The following is a 17916-nucleotide window of genomic DNA, read 5'->3' as shown; positions in this document are numbered from 1 at the left end:
GTGATGCTAACATTATCTGGAGGCAAATTTCATTTCGGAAGACAAAAGATCTTCTTGTATAAAAGCAAAACGTATATATATTTGGTGCATAAAGAAGATTTCTAGTGTTGATAAAAAGGTGAAAAAGTAATTTCAACCAAATGTCACACACAAAAATATTTATTGAAACAAATTTGACTGACAGTAGAATACTTCAACTCTATCAGAACATTACGTTTTCAAAATTGATATATTTGAATTGCAGGCAATAACTGTAAAAACAGAACGCGTCATCATTTAGTATCATATATGTATCGCAACATCCGAGCAGTTTTCAGTAAAGCCGATTTGCTTGCGGGCGGATGGTCATTTTGGATTGTCAGGAAGTCTCTCAAAGCCTCGAGAAGATAGCTAAGGTAAAGCATGTTTTTATTTTATTCCATTCTGATCACTTCGATTTTCGAAAGAGCTATAATTTTTGTGAAATGATTTCATCAATTTCAGGTTAGAAATCTCATTCTTTCAAGGAATGTTGGAAGTGTCGAGGGCGTGAATCAATATATATCGTTCTGGATTCTTTCAACTTACATTGCAAGAATATTGAACAACGCTGAAAATGAGAAAATTTAATCAAATTGTCCTATCTGATTTCATAATAATAATCTAACTTAAGCAATCACCCCATTGAGCACCAAAACTCTAATCTGAATTCATCTATTTGAACATAGGTAAGTAACATGAGATTTTCAATAATATACCGAAACATTTTATTCAGTAAAAGTCCAATCAAACTATTTTATAATAGGCGGCATTAGCCTTAGTTGATTGATTCAGTCTATATGAATCCCTGTCTATGTTGAGTAGGGTATCACGTCACAAGTTCCTCCGCGCTATTCTGAGTTGTAATACTTTCGTTTTGTAGTCTTAAATGCATATTTAGCTGCACCAGTCCCTATTTTCCAAAGTGGAGCAAATTAAATAATAACATCAACCGTTCAATAAATGAGCATCGTTGTTGTAATAATATTGATCATAGTACAATCTACTCTATTTAATGGAAAAGCAAAAACCAGGAGAATATTTTTCTTGCGATGTATGTTGGAAGTGTCGAGGGCGTAAATCAATAAAATCGCTCTGGACAAATTTAACATTTATTGCAAGAAAGTCCGTCAACGACCAACCTGGAATATTTCCGAAGAGTGATCCCGTTCCCACTGCAGTGTGGGTATATCCGTCAATATGTTCCAATATGAGACCCCCATATTGGTCCATATTCTAAGTAATTTCGTTTGTTATAATCGCCATAGTTTGAAATTTTTTGTAAAGCTAGACCGGGTGCGTAATAGCGTTTAAACTTTAGACTTTCACCTCAAAGTGAGTATGAGTGGCTCTAATATCAGTCGCGCCATATCTTATAATCAATGAAAACACTTTGAAATAACTGCCTTTGGCAGCGCTCTTGCTACAACAAGAGTAAGTTGACGGATAACTTCGGCTATATGGGATCGCACGTTCAGTGGCACGCTGTTCACGCCAAAGCATAAAAACACAACTCGAAGAACTTTCAGGACTATCATAAGAGTTTAGACCTGATAGCGTCACTATATTTGGTCCTAGGAAATATTTTTACTTTATACCAAGTCTATGGAGTAGTCGGGAAAAATTAATACTCAACACCGACGCCGGGCTGAGAAAAATTGTGACTCCTACTTCGACTCTCGATCCCGGGGTGTTTAAAAATACCACCTCAACACCGGTGAAAATATGCCAAATGCTGACTTCAGACTCCACAGCGATTACAACTGCTCAGTTAGATTTTTCAAAATTAAATGGTGATATGATAAATTCCAAGTCAGGAGGGAGGGCATAAACTTTTCTGCTAAAATCATTTTATATCTCCGAACATTTAAATTCACGTCATAATAACACAATCCTTTTTCAGACACCATTGCGATTTGTTTTCAACTTCGAAAAATACTTTGCGCAATGCTGCAATAAGTGGTGTTCTCAAGTATGTAAGTAGGCCTAAGGTCTGGATTTTGTTTTGTTACGTTTCTCACGAAAGCGCCGTCGTAACTCAAACAGAACTCTTGACGTGGTTCCACACATAAGCTAACAAGTGAACTACTCCGAACACTTAGAGCGAATTGAATGGAAGCAATATGTTACAACTTCAATAAAATTCATATATATTGGCCAACATGGGATAGTGATATAAAGTTAGAAATGATTCAAAACGAGAAAATTGGAATGTTTTATTAAAAACCTGGTTTTTATCCAAACTAACTTTGTAATTATTAGATATATATAATACATTTCCATACAGTCCATACGCTCACTCCCTCGGCTACTTTCTGCAGTTTTTGGCATGTTCATTTTAATCACCATGTTCTTGGATGGGGAATTTCAATTGGAGAAATATTTCAATTCAAACAACACCCATGGTAAAATCTCCATTGAGCTCCATCAGTTTGAAAACTGAAACATACATTACGGAGACTGATGTTAAACAAAACTACAAAGTTTTTGATGAGTTTGAATCTCGGTATTCGAGGCGATAAAACAATAAAATTTTTGTATATTTGACGAGTTACTTTTCATAGCCAAACTATTGACTAATTCTTTTTTCATTATATGACTGCAAGATGTATGTTTCTTCCACTAGGTACAATAGTTTGGTCATTGACGACAGCGGAAACTTTTGACTTGTGAGCACAGGAATGAAAACGGAAATACTAAAATCAGGAACGCATAACATAAATTAATAATTTTTATTCTTACGTAACTGTTCTTTAAATCTATACTGAGGCGTTCCACTGTAGATTTGTGTAGTCTGAAAGCTGAATGTTATCTTTATATAACTTGACTCTATTTTCGTACGCAACACTTCCCCAGTCCCCACGAATGCCTTTCAGAAAGTTGGGAAGTTAAAGAAGGAAAAGAGAGAGCAGTGTCGAGTAGACTCTACACGAAAGTCACGTGAGTATCTATGAGGCATTAACTGAACACTGGAGTGTGCCATTACGCGTACAGCGATACCTAACTTCAACCCGTGTCGTTCGAGGTTGACCTATATTACAGTATATAGACAAAACAGGCAACTTACTTGTTTTTTCCAATACTTTACAGTGTTCTTTAAAAGAAACTCAGTCTCAGCACGCATCGGAGGGCTAGAGGAGCAACCTCGCTCCATATACGCCATAAAAAGTGGCAGCACGAGGTAAAATGAAATTATTTGGGAAATATTGGGTCTTATAGGACTAGGACTAAATAAGAGATAATCTTCTTTCCAGGTTGCAAAAATTATTTTATCTTTAATTACACTGAAAATTTTAATGGTCCATTTATTGCAGAGGAAAGTAATTTTATCAACAATCACATAACCACATATATTTAGCAAAACAATCCATATAAACACTTTCTGTCCAATATTGTCTCATCCGTCTTGCTGTCATGCTAGATAATGAAATTCGAAACTGCTTAGTGTTATCGCATAATTTTATCTTTTTTCTTAGTGCCATAGCTACACAATATATATATTGGCGAATTAATTTTTTCACAAACCCTGATGACCTGATCACTGCTGAACAGCGATCAAAAGTATCTTAAGAGATTACTGAATTCGAGTCTTCATATGCTATGTGTGCTGCCAGTGTGTCATATTCGCATCAATTATTTCAGTAAGAATATTGTTTTCTAAGTAATCGAATTCCCAGGTTACAATATATCCCATTCGTGCTAAAGTATGAATCCAAGGCTCATTTCAGTGAAGCATTAAAAAGCATTGGTTCCCACACGCTAGTCCAAGGACCGGTTCCGATCCGCGATGCGTTTTTGCCTGTTTTTCTGTCGGCCCAACCGCTTCACTAAAACTAAAAAAGACGAAGCCGCTTCGTTAGGCGTTTTCCCTTCGCTGTTATTTCGCGTATTTGATAAATGTGGTGTTAATTGCACCGGCGACGTCTTGGTGACGAGCAATCACACTTTTCGCTTTTCAGGTTAAGATTTGTCGCGAAGGAGCTTTATTAAATCTCGCACGTATCAAAAACCTACAAGTCTACGCGCGTATTTCAGTCCATATACAAACAAAACAACAAAATAAATAGTTCTTAGGACACAATTGAAGGGTTGGGGATGTTCCCAATTCTTTTCTGTTGTGTGCGCCAAGTACTTTCGATTAGATAAGACTTATTACTTGTTCCGAAATTCATAATACAGATCGAGTTTCGTATTTGAATCGAACGAAGATTATTAAATTATGGGTTCGCGGGTAAACTAGATAATTTTGATTTAAATACCACAAAAACACTATTTTAACTAAAGCAGTATCGCCTGATAGTCCCCCTCATACCATATTAAATGGAAATGCTATATAAATGTACATCGTTTTAATAAGGATTTAACGCGCCTTCCTTAAAGCATAAAAAGTTTTGTCGGTCAATTCGCATGGTTGGAATAAGCGTGAAATAAGTAGATGTTCAACTTTGAAGATTTGATTGAATTTTGATTTTGAGTACGTCGTAACGCTACTCATGTGTTTGCTTTCAATACGGTGATATTTAATGGTCATATGATTTTTCAAACTCGTTACTGACGAAATATTGAATCTCTCTCTCTCTCTCATGGATGATTCAATAAACTTAAGACAAATTCGTATTAAGTTGCTGTCAGAAATACGTCTATCATTTTTGAGGATGCTTTGTATTCACGAAAAAAAATACCAAGTCATACATTTTCATTCGTAAGCCAAAAAGTGTACTTAACAATTTGTGTTTCCAGTGAACTACATATTATTTTTTTAAAGTGTTCCATGCAGTCAAAAACAATACCACAGCAAATCAAGCAAAAGGGTACTCACGAAAATGAGGCTTTGTTCATGTGTTGCTTATTAATGCTTTGTGTCATCCATTTCAATATATATTTCGTCACCGATTCCCGTGGTCATTATGTTCGATGTTACCGGACGACTAGTCAAAAAGGTTGGGAAGCACTGCTATAAAGGGAGTATAGTACGGATAGCAAGGCATAATTCACAGTACAACAATTCTGCTTTTCGTCTAATTTGTTTTCCTCGTCACCAATTCCATGTTTTCAGAAAATACAGATGTTCATTGAAATAATTTATTGCAATAATTACAAGAATAACAATAAAGTAGAGTTAAAAGTCAGACAAAATCCACAACAGAAAAATGATCGATGCCTAGTGGTTTAAATGGTGAGGAAATGAATATTAAAGTTATGATTTTGAGTTGATTCGATAGTTTGTCGATATATCTGGAATGCTACATCGGGCTGTATTGTCTGTAATTCAATATATTATAATTTATAACATATTAAATCCGGTGTCTTAGAAGTGTAATGTTGCAAAAATAAGAAGAAAAGGAACAGATAAAGTTTAAACTCCATTAATAAATTCGCGTCAAACTCAATGCCTCGGTACAATACTCCAACGGCAGGTTTTATTTCGTTTTTTTTGTATAATCTATTTATCTATAACAAGTCGTTCATGAAATTTGCATGAAATGTGAAATTTAATATTAGATGTAACACATATGGAAAGTTTGTACCTTTCATTATGATACAATGATGGTAATTTTTCGTAACACCAAAATTTAGTAAAATCAAAATAGATAGATTTTTGAGGTGATTTGATGATATCTTATGAAAAAAATAAAATATTATTTATGAAAAGAAGGCACAAGTGCAAAAATGAATGCAATTCGAGAAATACAATAAAGAAAATTAGAAAAAATATAGGTGGAAATTGTCGTCAAAAAACATCAAAATCGTCGTATCTGTACAGATGTCGGCTCGCCAGTTCAATTCTAGCCCGTTGTACATTCGAATTAGGAGCAATCACATCGGTTAAAATTATTAGTCGATCCAAAACATCAGCTTTTTATGCACAGCAGTTGTTAGTGCGAGCTTTGATCCAATCCAAGAAATAGAATACGTCGGTATATAAGGCAGGTTGTCTGTCGTACGACTTGGTGTTGCAACTGGGAGAACCAATGCTTGTCAATCCGTACACGTACCAGAGAGTTTTCATCTGAGTACCCAGGTAAACAGATTTTGATTTGGATCCGACAAGAGGACCACCGGAGTCACCCTGTAACAAATGACATTGTTATTTTATTTCTGAAGAGGAAAAATACACATAACGAATATACTGGCTTCAATTGCTCAACTTCAAAGCTTGCTTGAATTATCTTTTATGGAGTACTTTCATTTTGTTAGGATACTAGTAGTAGTTTTAATTGCAAACATTTTTGTTGATAAGAATATGGAAATTTAATCTGAAAAGACATACCTTGGATCTTATTTTAAAATTTTATGACAGATTGTTAATGCTTAAATCTGTGAATCTTTTTATTTTGCCACAAAAAAAAAATCTTACAGTGCACGTGTCGTGGAATGGTTCTCCGCCGCCGCAGATAACACCTGGTGGGTTTTTGAACCCTGGTACTCGGTTTGTACAAGATATTTTATCTTTAATTTCGACTCCGACTTGTTTCAAGGTAGTTGGTTTAGGTCCCTTGTCTAAAAATAAAAGTTATATCAAATGAATAAAATGTAAAAAAAAAAAATATTACATCTCACATCGTTTCAACAATCAGCTTCATAATTTGCTTTTTAGTCATATTGGCCGGATCATTTTTGTATGTATTGAACGAAAAGAAAAAGTCACTAAAACTCACTTCGGTTTATTCCCCATCCAGTTGCAAACATGACACTTTTTGCTTTGGGAGGCTCAGTAGGCAAGCAAGCTGGTTGAGCAAAATCGTCCATTTTGACTAATTTCCTGAGTTTGATAAGAGCAATGTCGTGAGTGATGACACCTCGGTGTTTACCGGGAATAAATTTTTCGTGCTGGAACATTCTTTCAATATCTGTTTTAAAATAAGTTGACTTTGTTATAAAAGTGAGATATTGAACATATGAGTTGTTTCAACTTTGGTGCAAAATTTGTTTATATACGTACAAATGATGTGTTAACTGGGTTACATTTGAACAACCATCTGTCACGTAATACCTTTCATATAACTTATAAAGGCAAAATCAAAACATAACTTCGTAATATGGAGAATGAATATTTCGTATACTTTCAAATCAATTGAAAAATGCCTAAAATTTTTGATCGAAGGATGAACTTTCATATTGTATATCTATATATAATAAAATTAGCCTTAATTGATCGACTGTCATCAAACGTGATCGCGTCCAATCAACTATAGCACGAAATAAGGTGATGATATTTATCGCATTCAACGTGACATTACCATCTTTATTTTAAAAAATATCATTTATCCCGAAAAGAGGGTGTAAGGTCAGATCAAGTTTATTTTTATTGTACTTGAAATCACGCCATGCAGTTATTTTGAATGAATAGCAAAATTCCAGTATATTAATAGCATCACAATTATTCATTTTGTTCGTGAATAGAGATGATTATCAGTCGTTTGAGGCTCTAGATAATTGGTACTATTATAGTACTAAATATTTATGAGAATTGCGCGTGGTAGAAACAAATATAAATTCCATAACTGTTTATTAAAAAAATTTTATCCGTCCGTAACCGTGATTAAATACCGACATTAAATTTTAATCATGCGTAGATAACATCTTGAATTTTTTGTGAGATTGCAATAATATTAATATAGCAATTATAGTTAGAGAGAAATTATTAGAACATACCATTTCCTTTGAAAATTTGAACTTGTTTGCCGTGAGGTGCTTGCCATCCGGCCCATCTTCCAATGAAAATTTTATACATGTTCGGGTCGAGGCTATTAAAAAATAACGAAATACAATTAGATGAATTTAATTTAAATATGATTACTAACAATAATATTTTCACAAGGGACCATTTTATTGATTTGATAATTCAGTAATTTCGTCAATTATGTGGGAGAGTTCATGATATGACCTAATGGTAAATATCCAACGTTTTCTCTTGTTATTCGTTGATTTGCAAATCTAATTTTAGTTGAATAGTGTTTAACCTTTTCCTTATAGTAAAAGTATTTTGAAGCATGGTGTAGTGGTATTGGAAGTCGTGACTATCTGCTTCTGAAGCACATATGCCCCACAGGCAATCCAAAGGATATCTATTACGTGTTCGCTGTGTTAATAGCCTATCAAGTTGACTAACGAGACATGTCCACAAAATTTACTGCGTGATTGACGAGGAAAAGCGAGGAATGCATTGTTTCGGTAACTTTTCTTTAGCTTAGTTGGATTTTAAATTGCTACACCCACTAGGTATCGCAAGCAAATCTAGCATAAAAATACTTACTCTGGCGTGTTCTTGTATTCCGACTGTTGATCAAGACAATGAGCGGCTGTCATCAACCATTGTTGGCAGATCAAAGTAGCTCCGCAGATGAAGGTTCTATTTCCTTCGCTTTTCTGGATCATCACAGTCCATGGATGACTGAATGGGAACGCTCTAAATGATAATTGTAGGGATAAATAAAATGTAAACTCTTATTATAAGCTAATTCGCTAATCGCTATAATAGGCTTGTAAGGAAATCATAATTTTCGTCTGATATAACGGAAATCCTATAATACATTCATATTTAAAATTAATATATATATAAAAGGAAACTTCCTAGTTTCCTTGCATATATGAACGACGTTAGTCGAGATCAATTAAATGCTAAATTCTGATTGCAGCGACATCCCAATCAGCTCTGAACTCCAATTACTAATAATTAAAGGGCGCGCGTCTATAGTTAATCACTATAATTGTATATTTCAGTTATCAAATTAGATAAGTGTGCCAGTAAATATCTTAATTAAACGTATTTAAATGATTAAGATAAAATTGGAAAAAATTGATTTGATCAACTTCTCATCTGCGCCATAACTGATGATGAGGAAGAAATGCTTTAATAAGATTATGATATACAAAATGGAATCATATAAAACCAAATGCAATATTGCAGCGCAAAAATACATTTTTATTGAATTAATATTTGATTTCACAAACGTTATTATCATAGCATAATCTGTAAATTCGATACATTTTATGCTATAATAGGTCATAATGTATCATTTCCCGAATGTCACCATCAGATAACAGAATATCTTGATATTCGCTGTCGAGGATTGCGGCCATTTTCAACAACGTAAAATTGAAAACAACACGCAAAGATTTTTGCTGTATTCGTAAGTCCAGCGGATAGCTCTCACGGTTGTTTTTTATGACAACAAGGTTTCTATATTATAAATACAATGTTCAAACAAACCTTGATCCACCGACAATTTTTCTTGGGTCAAAGTCATTGTCGATCTTTTCAGGCGTGAATGCGGGGTCTCCGCATTTTTGTGGGAAGCATGTTCCGTCATTGTTTCTTGGAACTTGGACTGGTGGTTGGTAAGCATTTTGTTGTGGATTTCCGGGCACAGGGACCATTCGACCTACATAAATATGAGATCGTTTTATTGTCTGTAGTTAAAATGTTTAAAGGTAAATAATATAAACTGCTCCTTACATCCGAACAGGTTGCATTGTCTCACATATTGCGGCGTTGGTGGTGGTTGAGGTTGGTATATAGGCTGATACGGTTGTTGATTTGCTGGAACGACTGGACGAGCAGCTTTAGGATTGACTGGCTGATATGAGTGGCTTTGGATTGCTGGCCTGTGTGACAAAATTATTGTTTGCGTATAAGTATTATATAAAATAATTCAAGATCAGGTTGACAACTTTTAAAATATTCGCCAGACATACAGGTTATACACGTACGGTAAGGTAGCGTACGGCATACCAAATAAAAGAATGCTAGTATTATACCTGTATGGCTTCTGGGTTGGTGGTTGACTTTGCTTGTTTTGCATCTGAGATTCCAAAGATTGGAGCTTTTGCAGCGTAGAAGGGCCTTGGGAGTTTTGCATGTTTGATTCCATCTGCTTAAGTTTGTTCAAAAGACTCATTGGAGTGGTGGACAATCCGGACTCCATTTGTTGCAGTTTATTCAAAAGACCTGAAGGCTTGTTTGGGACAGCTGGAGCAGATGGTTGAGTTGGAGCTGGAGCAGAGCAGGAAACTTCATCTGTCATACAAAAAATAACCTTGCTGTGTCACAATATAATAATATCAGCTATATGACGCAGAAGAACATTTAGAGGTCAGTGTAAATATGTTAAGTCGGCTTGTCTCTGTTGTAATAGTGTCACGTTGAATATTAAGATTTAAAAAAACTTACGATTTGCGTGATGACACATGTTATCGACGTAACAGCATCCTACGCTATCACAAATACTACGAGGTTGTTGAAAAGTTTCAATATTAGGAATGCAGATTCTTCTGTCAGATCTTGCCACAGCTGCACACTTCTTTGCTTTACAAGCGGTCTCGTCTGAATAAATAGTTTAGAAAGTTATTTCGGAGTTGCTCATCGACCGAGACTTCATTTTTGTTTCGAAAAGGCCGGATATTGTCCGATTATTAGTTGGCTTGTCTTCAGTCATATTATCAATAAAAAAATATCTTACCGAGTCGAGAATTGGAGGAAATAATGGCGTTCTTAGGTTGTGGTGGAGCGAAATTCTGTGGTGGCACAAAAGTAGCTTTTGGATGGGATGGTTTTTCTACGGGTACTTCTGGAGCAACAAAGTTACTCATTTCGGTGTGAAAGAAACATGTAAGTCTGTCAGTTCCTATCGCCGATGGATCCCAACAGCAGCCTGTGTATAAAAATTGCATTTATAAGCCTGAATAGTTACATTCAATATATATATATATATATAAATCATTTATAAACAACATATAATTGCATTTATGCATATACTTCGCGTGCTAACTAAAAATTATTTGAGATATGCTGGAGCAAAAGAAGTTGGTTTTGTTAAAAACGACTTTTAAAATTGACAATTCTGTTTATACGTGTCTATATTTTCATCACTTTAAATTTTCTTACCCATTGTTTCGCAAAGTGTTTGATCAGTTCCGTTACTTCCACAGTAAACTCTGTTTTCCACGAATTGCAGGCAACCTTCTCCTTGTGGTATTGGACTTTGCACAGCGGGTTGTTTGGGTGATCCAGCAATGGGACCGTTCATGACCGGAATCGGTCCGTTTGAAGCGGGTTTTGGACCGTTGTCGATGTAAACAGGCTGTCGGTTGTTGTTGTTGAAGGTTGGAAAAGCAGGAGTCGGTCCACCTTGGTAATTTGAGCCAAGTGGGACAATGGGGCGGTTGTACGTCGTAGGTGCAACATTTATCGGCTGGGCGTATGGAGAAGAAATTGATGGCACCGAATAAGAGTATGGGGATGATCGAGAGGGTGCACCAAATGGATACGGCGAAGACGGGCGAGGTTGTTGGTATGGGGAAGATTGGTAGTTCGGCTGGCCACCATAGGTGTTTCTGTTTTGATTCATCCTTCCACTCATTAGCATGTAAAGAAGAGGATTTCCTGAAAAAGATAAAGCTTCTTTGATATATGGAATGTACAGTATTACATATATAACTTCAATAACCTAGTATTTTTTATATAGGCACGACTACCGAAAATCAAGTAATAAATTATAATAAATTCGTTGTAAATTTGTGTATGAAAGTAAAATATGTTGCGGGAAAGCAGAAATATATAACTTTCGCGATTGTTGCCATATTTTACTCGGTAATAGTTTAAACAATTTGCCTCTGTTTTGTATTATGCGTCACGTCGAAAAATCTGACATATATATTTTATCCATTCTAAATTCAATTCATCCGAATAGTTTTGTTTTCCTCGATCAAATAATTTTTAAAGTAAAAATTACTTGGTTAAGATTTGTAAAGTAATATCAATAAATATTTTCCAATTCAAAAATATTTCCTCCCTTCCCAAAGATTGTAAACAATTATGCCCATATATTGACACGTTTTAATTACTACATCTAATTACGCAAACAAATATACTGACAAACAAAAATTACCGGAGCAATAAAAACAAAGCAACATAAAAGAATTTCCATCAGTAAATAAAGTTAGAGAGTAATGAAAAGTGATTTACCTTCGACAATGGAGATTGTCAAGCACAGTAACGTGCTAACGATTAATAATTTAATCATTTTAATTTTTTTGTTCACTTTTTCGTTTTCGTCTGTTTTAAACCTGTTAACAAAAATAAATGATTTGTTTTATTTCGATTTATGCTAAATTTATTTGTTTTGTTGGCCACTTGAACCGTGACCAAAAAATTGAAAGGTACGAAATTTTTCTGAATTTTCTTTACGAAACTTTAACTCTTTATTTTGTTTGTATTCGTTCGATGAGCTTATACTTCGCTAAGTATTATATTTTAAATAGTAATCATATTTATTGTCATAATAAATCTTGAATGATAAACTATTGTTACATACCTTTAATATCTCTTCCGAATTGGAGGCTTTGAAGCTTATTTGTATCGACTCTTTTCTTTTAATTTTCCAGTTTCATTAACCTACGGAGTCGCGTTAAAACTGCAAAGATACAACAATAGTTTGAGGTTATATATGCATAACTAACCGTGACGTCATCATCGACTAAAATTAAACGTCACGGCGAAATGATGAAAATAATGTCTACGAGACGCCAGACAAAAATTCGTGACATGATTTTTCTATTGTGAGACCAGAGTCTCCATTTCCACATATACACCTTAGTATTTAAATAAAACAGCTAATTTAATAATATTCAATAGTAAATCGTTTGGTCATCATTTTAACCTTAGTCAACTTAGTTACTCAGAAATATTTTTCATATGTATTCTTCGTTTATTTTATTTTTTTGAATTCAGACGATTCACGCTGTAGAGCGGTCTGTCTGATCTGAGTATAGATGAGGCGAATTTCTGAAAAAAAATGGCGAAATCGTGGAAAAATTATGACCGGACGGCGGTTCTGATTAAACTAATTGAATACGACCTCAGAATTGATTTTGTTCACGATTTAAGATCCACATTTATTTTATATTCTTCCTCACTGCACATATTTTCCTAATTTTGAAATAGCTGAACGCCTAAACCAAATTGTCCTATTTCATAATAAAGCAAGTATACTAATATACTCATTCTTTCTTAGCTAACGTCTTCAAGTTCGTGAGCTCTATAATGCAGTTCGTCTCCCAAACGCCATTGTTTATATAACGCCACAGGTGCCGATGCCTTCTTCTCCCGTAACTTAAAACGCTTACGGCACACGAGTTAAAGGAATCATTACCCTAATTTGGCTCTCTACATTTTATCACGTTTGTGCACTCCAAGATAGTGAACAAACTACTGGAACTAAATCTAAACTAATACCTTTCTTGGACTTCAATGTAGCCGAAATTGATGTTTTCTGATATTTTAATCAAAACTTATTCATAATTCATACAGCATCTTCGATTATAATATTAATAAACATTCTTAATTTAGTTGTGATCAAATTAAAATTCTCGTATATTACTAACAACCTATATCTCAATAAGGACTCACGATCTGTGGTTGTTGTGGTAATGCAAGTGTTTAAGCAGTATTAGACAACATTCAATTGGTGTCTGAAAACATAATATCGATATTTCTGAACTATCATATTAACTTGTTTAATTTTTACCAATATAAATTATCACTGTAATTAGAATGCTCCTATTACGTCGTAGTCCGACTGAGTTGTGTCTGACTGATTTGCATGCATCAGTTTCATTTAATGATGTCATCTTTGTGTTTTGAGTTATCTATCACTAAAAATGATAGCGATCAATAATTACACCATGCTCAAGAACATGTCAATATCAGATTTTCTTCCGAACACATTTAGTTTAATAATCGCCGTTCATTATTGTGTGATAAACCCTGGGCGAAAAAACATCTACCGAAAATCTAATAGAGTAAGTCAAGTTTTGGCGATTCCACCTCACTCATTATACCCGAATGTTCGTTCTATGTAACGTTCAAGAAGTATCACTGTGGGCATCGCATCGTAAGACATTGATTCTTACTTATGACTGTGTGAAAAACTTTTTTAGCTGTAAACTATAAAAAAAATGTGGCACCTCTTGCTGTTGTGAACCGTCAACCGTGGGCATTCTTCAGATTTATATCATTCATTCCGTTCGCGCAGATGCTTTTAGCACCATTTTAATTGCCACAAGTAACTGTGCTTATTTATTTGTGGCAAAACTTCCGTTTGTTACGATACGTAAAATTATATTTTTACCACGAGAGTGAATGGTGTTAGGAGCGATATGGGCTGACATGACGATATAACGTAAACAAATGGATTGACTATGCAATTCAAAAATATATTACTCTCGATAAAGGGAAGGTTTGCAAATTTATTTTTATGCTAAGCATGATTGAGTCGTAATTCAACGGTCATAACGTTCTATATGTATACGTTATCAGTGGTTTAAAAGCATAGAAAAAATAGGAATTTACTAAAAGAACAACGAATTACAGTCAAGTTGTGGCTTTGAGAACAACAATTTTCGGCTGAAAACGGCTATCTCCCTAAACAATATTAAACTTTTGTTCCTCGCTTTAGCTCAACGTATGTCGTAGCCCCCGGGTGAAGAAAACGCCAATTAGGGTTAGATGGCAAGAAACTCGACCCCGAGACACGGTGTACCATCTTCTTTGAAATTGTTTTTATCAAGTTTAAATCCAATTATGATGTCAGATTTAACTCTGTACTAGTACTGGCAATATTTTGATATGATAACTCATATTGAGTCGTAATGTTTTTGAAACAAAATCATATTTCAGAGACTATATTGTATTGTCGGTAACGACTTCATTATTGCTCAATTTTCGCCGACATAATATCATTTACTTTTACTTCTTTTGTGACAAAATCATACAGAGTAATGATACTAAAATGGGTGGTTATGTACGGTGAAACCTAAACCACTCGAAACCTCAAAAATATATTTTTTTCTATATGTAAGAAGCGTGGCATTGTATAATACCTATATATATATACTTGTTGCAACAAAAGTTTCGAAATTTTGCATGCTATTTTGATCGATGCTACAATCTTATAACATATGTTTAGTCTCAATATATTATTCCAAAAACATGAGTTTATTATAATATTTATTACCATAGAAATTTCTTTTAGAATAACGGGAAGAAAACCTATAATAAGAAATCTTTTCTGGCGACTGTGTATTTCTTCGTGTTAAAACTTATCTGTGATTGACCCAACGAATTCTAAAAGCTTCATCGAAAATCCTAATCCAGTGACCGGTGAGTTTACACTACGTCAAAGTTTCGGTGTTGAAATTTGACATCAGTTACTGGAAAGTCATCTTCACCAAGATGCGCGCTAATCCTTACTTCAGGTTATAATTACATGACGAGCCAATTTACACGTAAACATACTTGGCCGTATCTTATACGTTTGAGTACTGTATTACGGACGACATTTTCAATTATTTCTCGTGTGTGAAAAATCTCCACTCGTTCAGTATAAAGTCTCTCCATTTAATCCTGAGTTATTTTCATTGCTTTGAAATTTCCAATCGACAAGTTTTACTATCTGTAAGAGTCGTCGTAAATAACTCGGCTCATATATAGTAAGAAATTTGTTACTTTGATTTATTGTTTGATTCTTGCATTACTTAACAAGGCGTGACTAAAATAGCATGACCTCCCTACATCATAAAACATTTATAAATAATGTAAACGCTATGTAATTCGTTGATTTTAACCAATATATATGTATACAATATATATTTTGCATAAATGAACCGAAATTGACTTCGATTTTTGTATGGCCGATTTCAAGGATTTTGTAAAACGATTTGCGTATGATAATACCGTAATTCATCATTGGTTAATTGTCATTTGTCATTTCAAAACTTTATGAGCAGTGATTCCCCAACTTAAAAAAAAACATGACGGACCCAATGCAATTTTTTGAATGATTTCTGTAGATTCTACAGTATCATGCATAGTAGACATAAGGTATCCTACAGCAAATGGTAACTAAAAATGCATTATAATAGTAAAAAGTATCTTTGTAAACGTTCAGTATGAAATTTTGTAATATTTTCATCCCCATTTAAGAGGCAATAATAGTGTTCGTGATATAGTATTCGCGCGCCAGAGCTCAAGCTGATTTTGTTTATTTAATGTTTCGAAATGGGCTCTTGGAATAATTTGATCAATTAATTAAAGTTAATGACTTTTTGATGAAGGAGGATTATTTAATCACAGCTTTCGTTTCAATTCTGGTCATGGGCATATCACCATACAAACAATTGCCAGCCGTTTGAAAATTATTTTAATTTAAAGCAAGTTATGATATGAAATTATACCATGAAATTTTAAATCAACTATCATTAATCGTAGGGTTTATTATTCTCTTTTAATGTTATATACGTTAAAAACGCATCAAAATGGAGTTCTTGGGAAAACTTTGCCATGGACCGTTTCTCTATTTATGAAATCTGTTTTTGTCACATTATCAAGCAATAAGCAATTAATAGAAAATTAATTGCGAATATTTTAAAAATAAATACCGACAAAATTATTGTTTCAAAAAACGTGCTTTAACGTGACGCATTACGCACGCGTTGGTAAATCTACGTATCTTCGCAACTTGGCTATTTGCATCCAAACGTGATTCATTTCTCATTTCGCGGAAGATAAGTATGGCATTTGATTTAAAAGTAAAACAATACGAAATGACATTTTCTCAAAGTCTGCACGATTGCACGATCAGGATAACTCAAAAAAGGTTAAACGAACATTGGCAATCAGATATATTTCAGGGAATCACATCATCAAATAATTATTGTTATTCCACGCGTTTAAATTTATACAAACAAATCGGCAATAAAAGCGACAATTATTTCGATCTTGCTTTGATAACCCTACAAAATTTTACATCTAATAATAAACCACATTCAATGTACCCAAATTTTAATAATATAGATATGTCAATTTTAGGAAAATAAACTTCGATTTGTATTTAAGCATAGATTTGCCAATCTATAGTAAGAATATGGAAATGGTAAAAATAATAGCAATTCCATCTGAACGCTAATTGCATTTTAAAATTTCAAGAGAATTGTTCAGAGAATTGGATATTTCTGTTATAAGCTTTGAAACAAATAAGTTTATCACGTTTTATGTCTTTATTTATATTTGTCACGACAACGTGTTCCAGGATATCTGTCCAGGAGTATGTACTAATTTGAATTTTGTTGCACTCTGACATAAATTTCATTATTGGAATATAAGAAAAGTTATGTCTATTCCTATCGCATGTCTTTTTCACAAAACTAAATAATTAATCTGGCGCAGTCTTACTTAATCAAAGTCAAATGTCGAAAATGTCTGTATGCACTAGAACGAAAAACAACGCGTACAATGGGAAAAAATGCTAACTTATTACCTCGCAAAGTAAAAAACTGGGTAATACAACGGGACTTTATCACTCAAAATTGATGCGGGCCCGTGATGTGTGTTAGTTGACCAATCAACAAATATTCGCCGCTTGTATAATCTGATTTCATTTCTTTTTTCACATATATCTGTGATTAAATCATCCACCAAAGATATAATGAAATACCCTACTTTATTGAACAGGTTTTGCAGAATTCTTGTTGTTACTGGAGTTCGTCCTGTTACTGGGGAAATATCGCATTTCTTCTCAGCTAATAGACCGTTCGATTTCCAATATATTCAGTACTTAAAACTGAAAGGTGTCGTTATTACCTTCATTGTTTTATAAATTTTCCCTGAGTTTTATGGGATCTCATACATCAACAAAAAATGGGTACCCCCGTGTGTACCAGGTTAGGGTTAGGCCATAATTTTTTTCTTTTTTCCCTATTTTAGTTCTATTACGAGTTTGGGGACTGCCAAATGAATATACCCACTGTCCATAGGCTTCAGTCGCTTTACACAACTTGATTTAAAGTAGGCAAAATTAGTTACCTCCATATTGGTACACACACTTCTGGAGCGCCATA

At 34.1% G+C, this 17916-nt stretch overlaps 1 protein-coding gene and 1 long non-coding RNA gene across 2 annotated transcripts; one reads left to right on the top strand and one right to left on the bottom strand.

The window, feature by feature from the left end:
* The first annotated feature begins 361 nt into the window (after nucleotides 1-361).
* On the top strand, nucleotides 362-5291 carry LOC144422041 (uncharacterized). Its single transcript, XR_013475121.1, has 2 exons — nucleotides 362-395; nucleotides 1922-5291. It is a non-coding gene; the product is annotated as an uncharacterized LOC144422041 (long non-coding RNA).
* On the bottom strand, nucleotides 5236-12490 carry LOC120326755 (uncharacterized). Its single transcript, XM_039393098.2, has 13 exons — nucleotides 12336-12490; nucleotides 11987-12087; nucleotides 10907-11404; nucleotides 10482-10673; nucleotides 10193-10345; nucleotides 9781-10039; nucleotides 9479-9627; nucleotides 9233-9404; nucleotides 8276-8428; nucleotides 7675-7766; nucleotides 6678-6869; nucleotides 6377-6519; nucleotides 5236-6088 (listed from the first exon to the last, which is right to left on the bottom strand). The coding sequence occupies exons 2-13, from the start codon at nucleotides 12042-12044 to the stop codon at nucleotides 5879-5881; spliced, it is 2271 nt and encodes a 756-aa protein (XP_039249032.2). The 5' UTR covers nucleotides 12045-12087; nucleotides 12336-12490; the 3' UTR covers nucleotides 5236-5878.
* Between the last annotated feature and the right edge of the window lie 5426 nt (nucleotides 12491-17916).

This window comes from Styela clava, chromosome 4 (assembly GCF_964204865.1).
Source record: "Styela clava chromosome 4, kaStyClav1.hap1.2, whole genome shotgun sequence".
Lineage (NCBI taxonomy): Eukaryota > Metazoa > Chordata > Ascidiacea > Stolidobranchia > Styelidae > Styela > Styela clava.
Note: the sequence above shows the minus strand (reverse complement) of the source record. Positions and strands in the feature narration are given on the sequence as shown.

Coding starts and splice junctions, on each gene's coding strand:
- LOC120326755 (XM_039393098.2), bottom strand. CDS start 12,044: ATGATTAAATTATTAATCGTTAGCACGTTACTGTGCTTGACAATCTCC. Junction 10,040..10,192: donor CATGTGTCATCACGCAAATC/GTAAGTTTTTTT, acceptor TTTGTATGACAG/ATGAAGTTTCCTGCTCTGCT. Junction 6,870..7,674: donor TCAAATTTTCAAAGGAAATG/GTATGTTCTAAT, acceptor ATTTTAAAACAG/ATATTGAAAGAATGTTCCAG.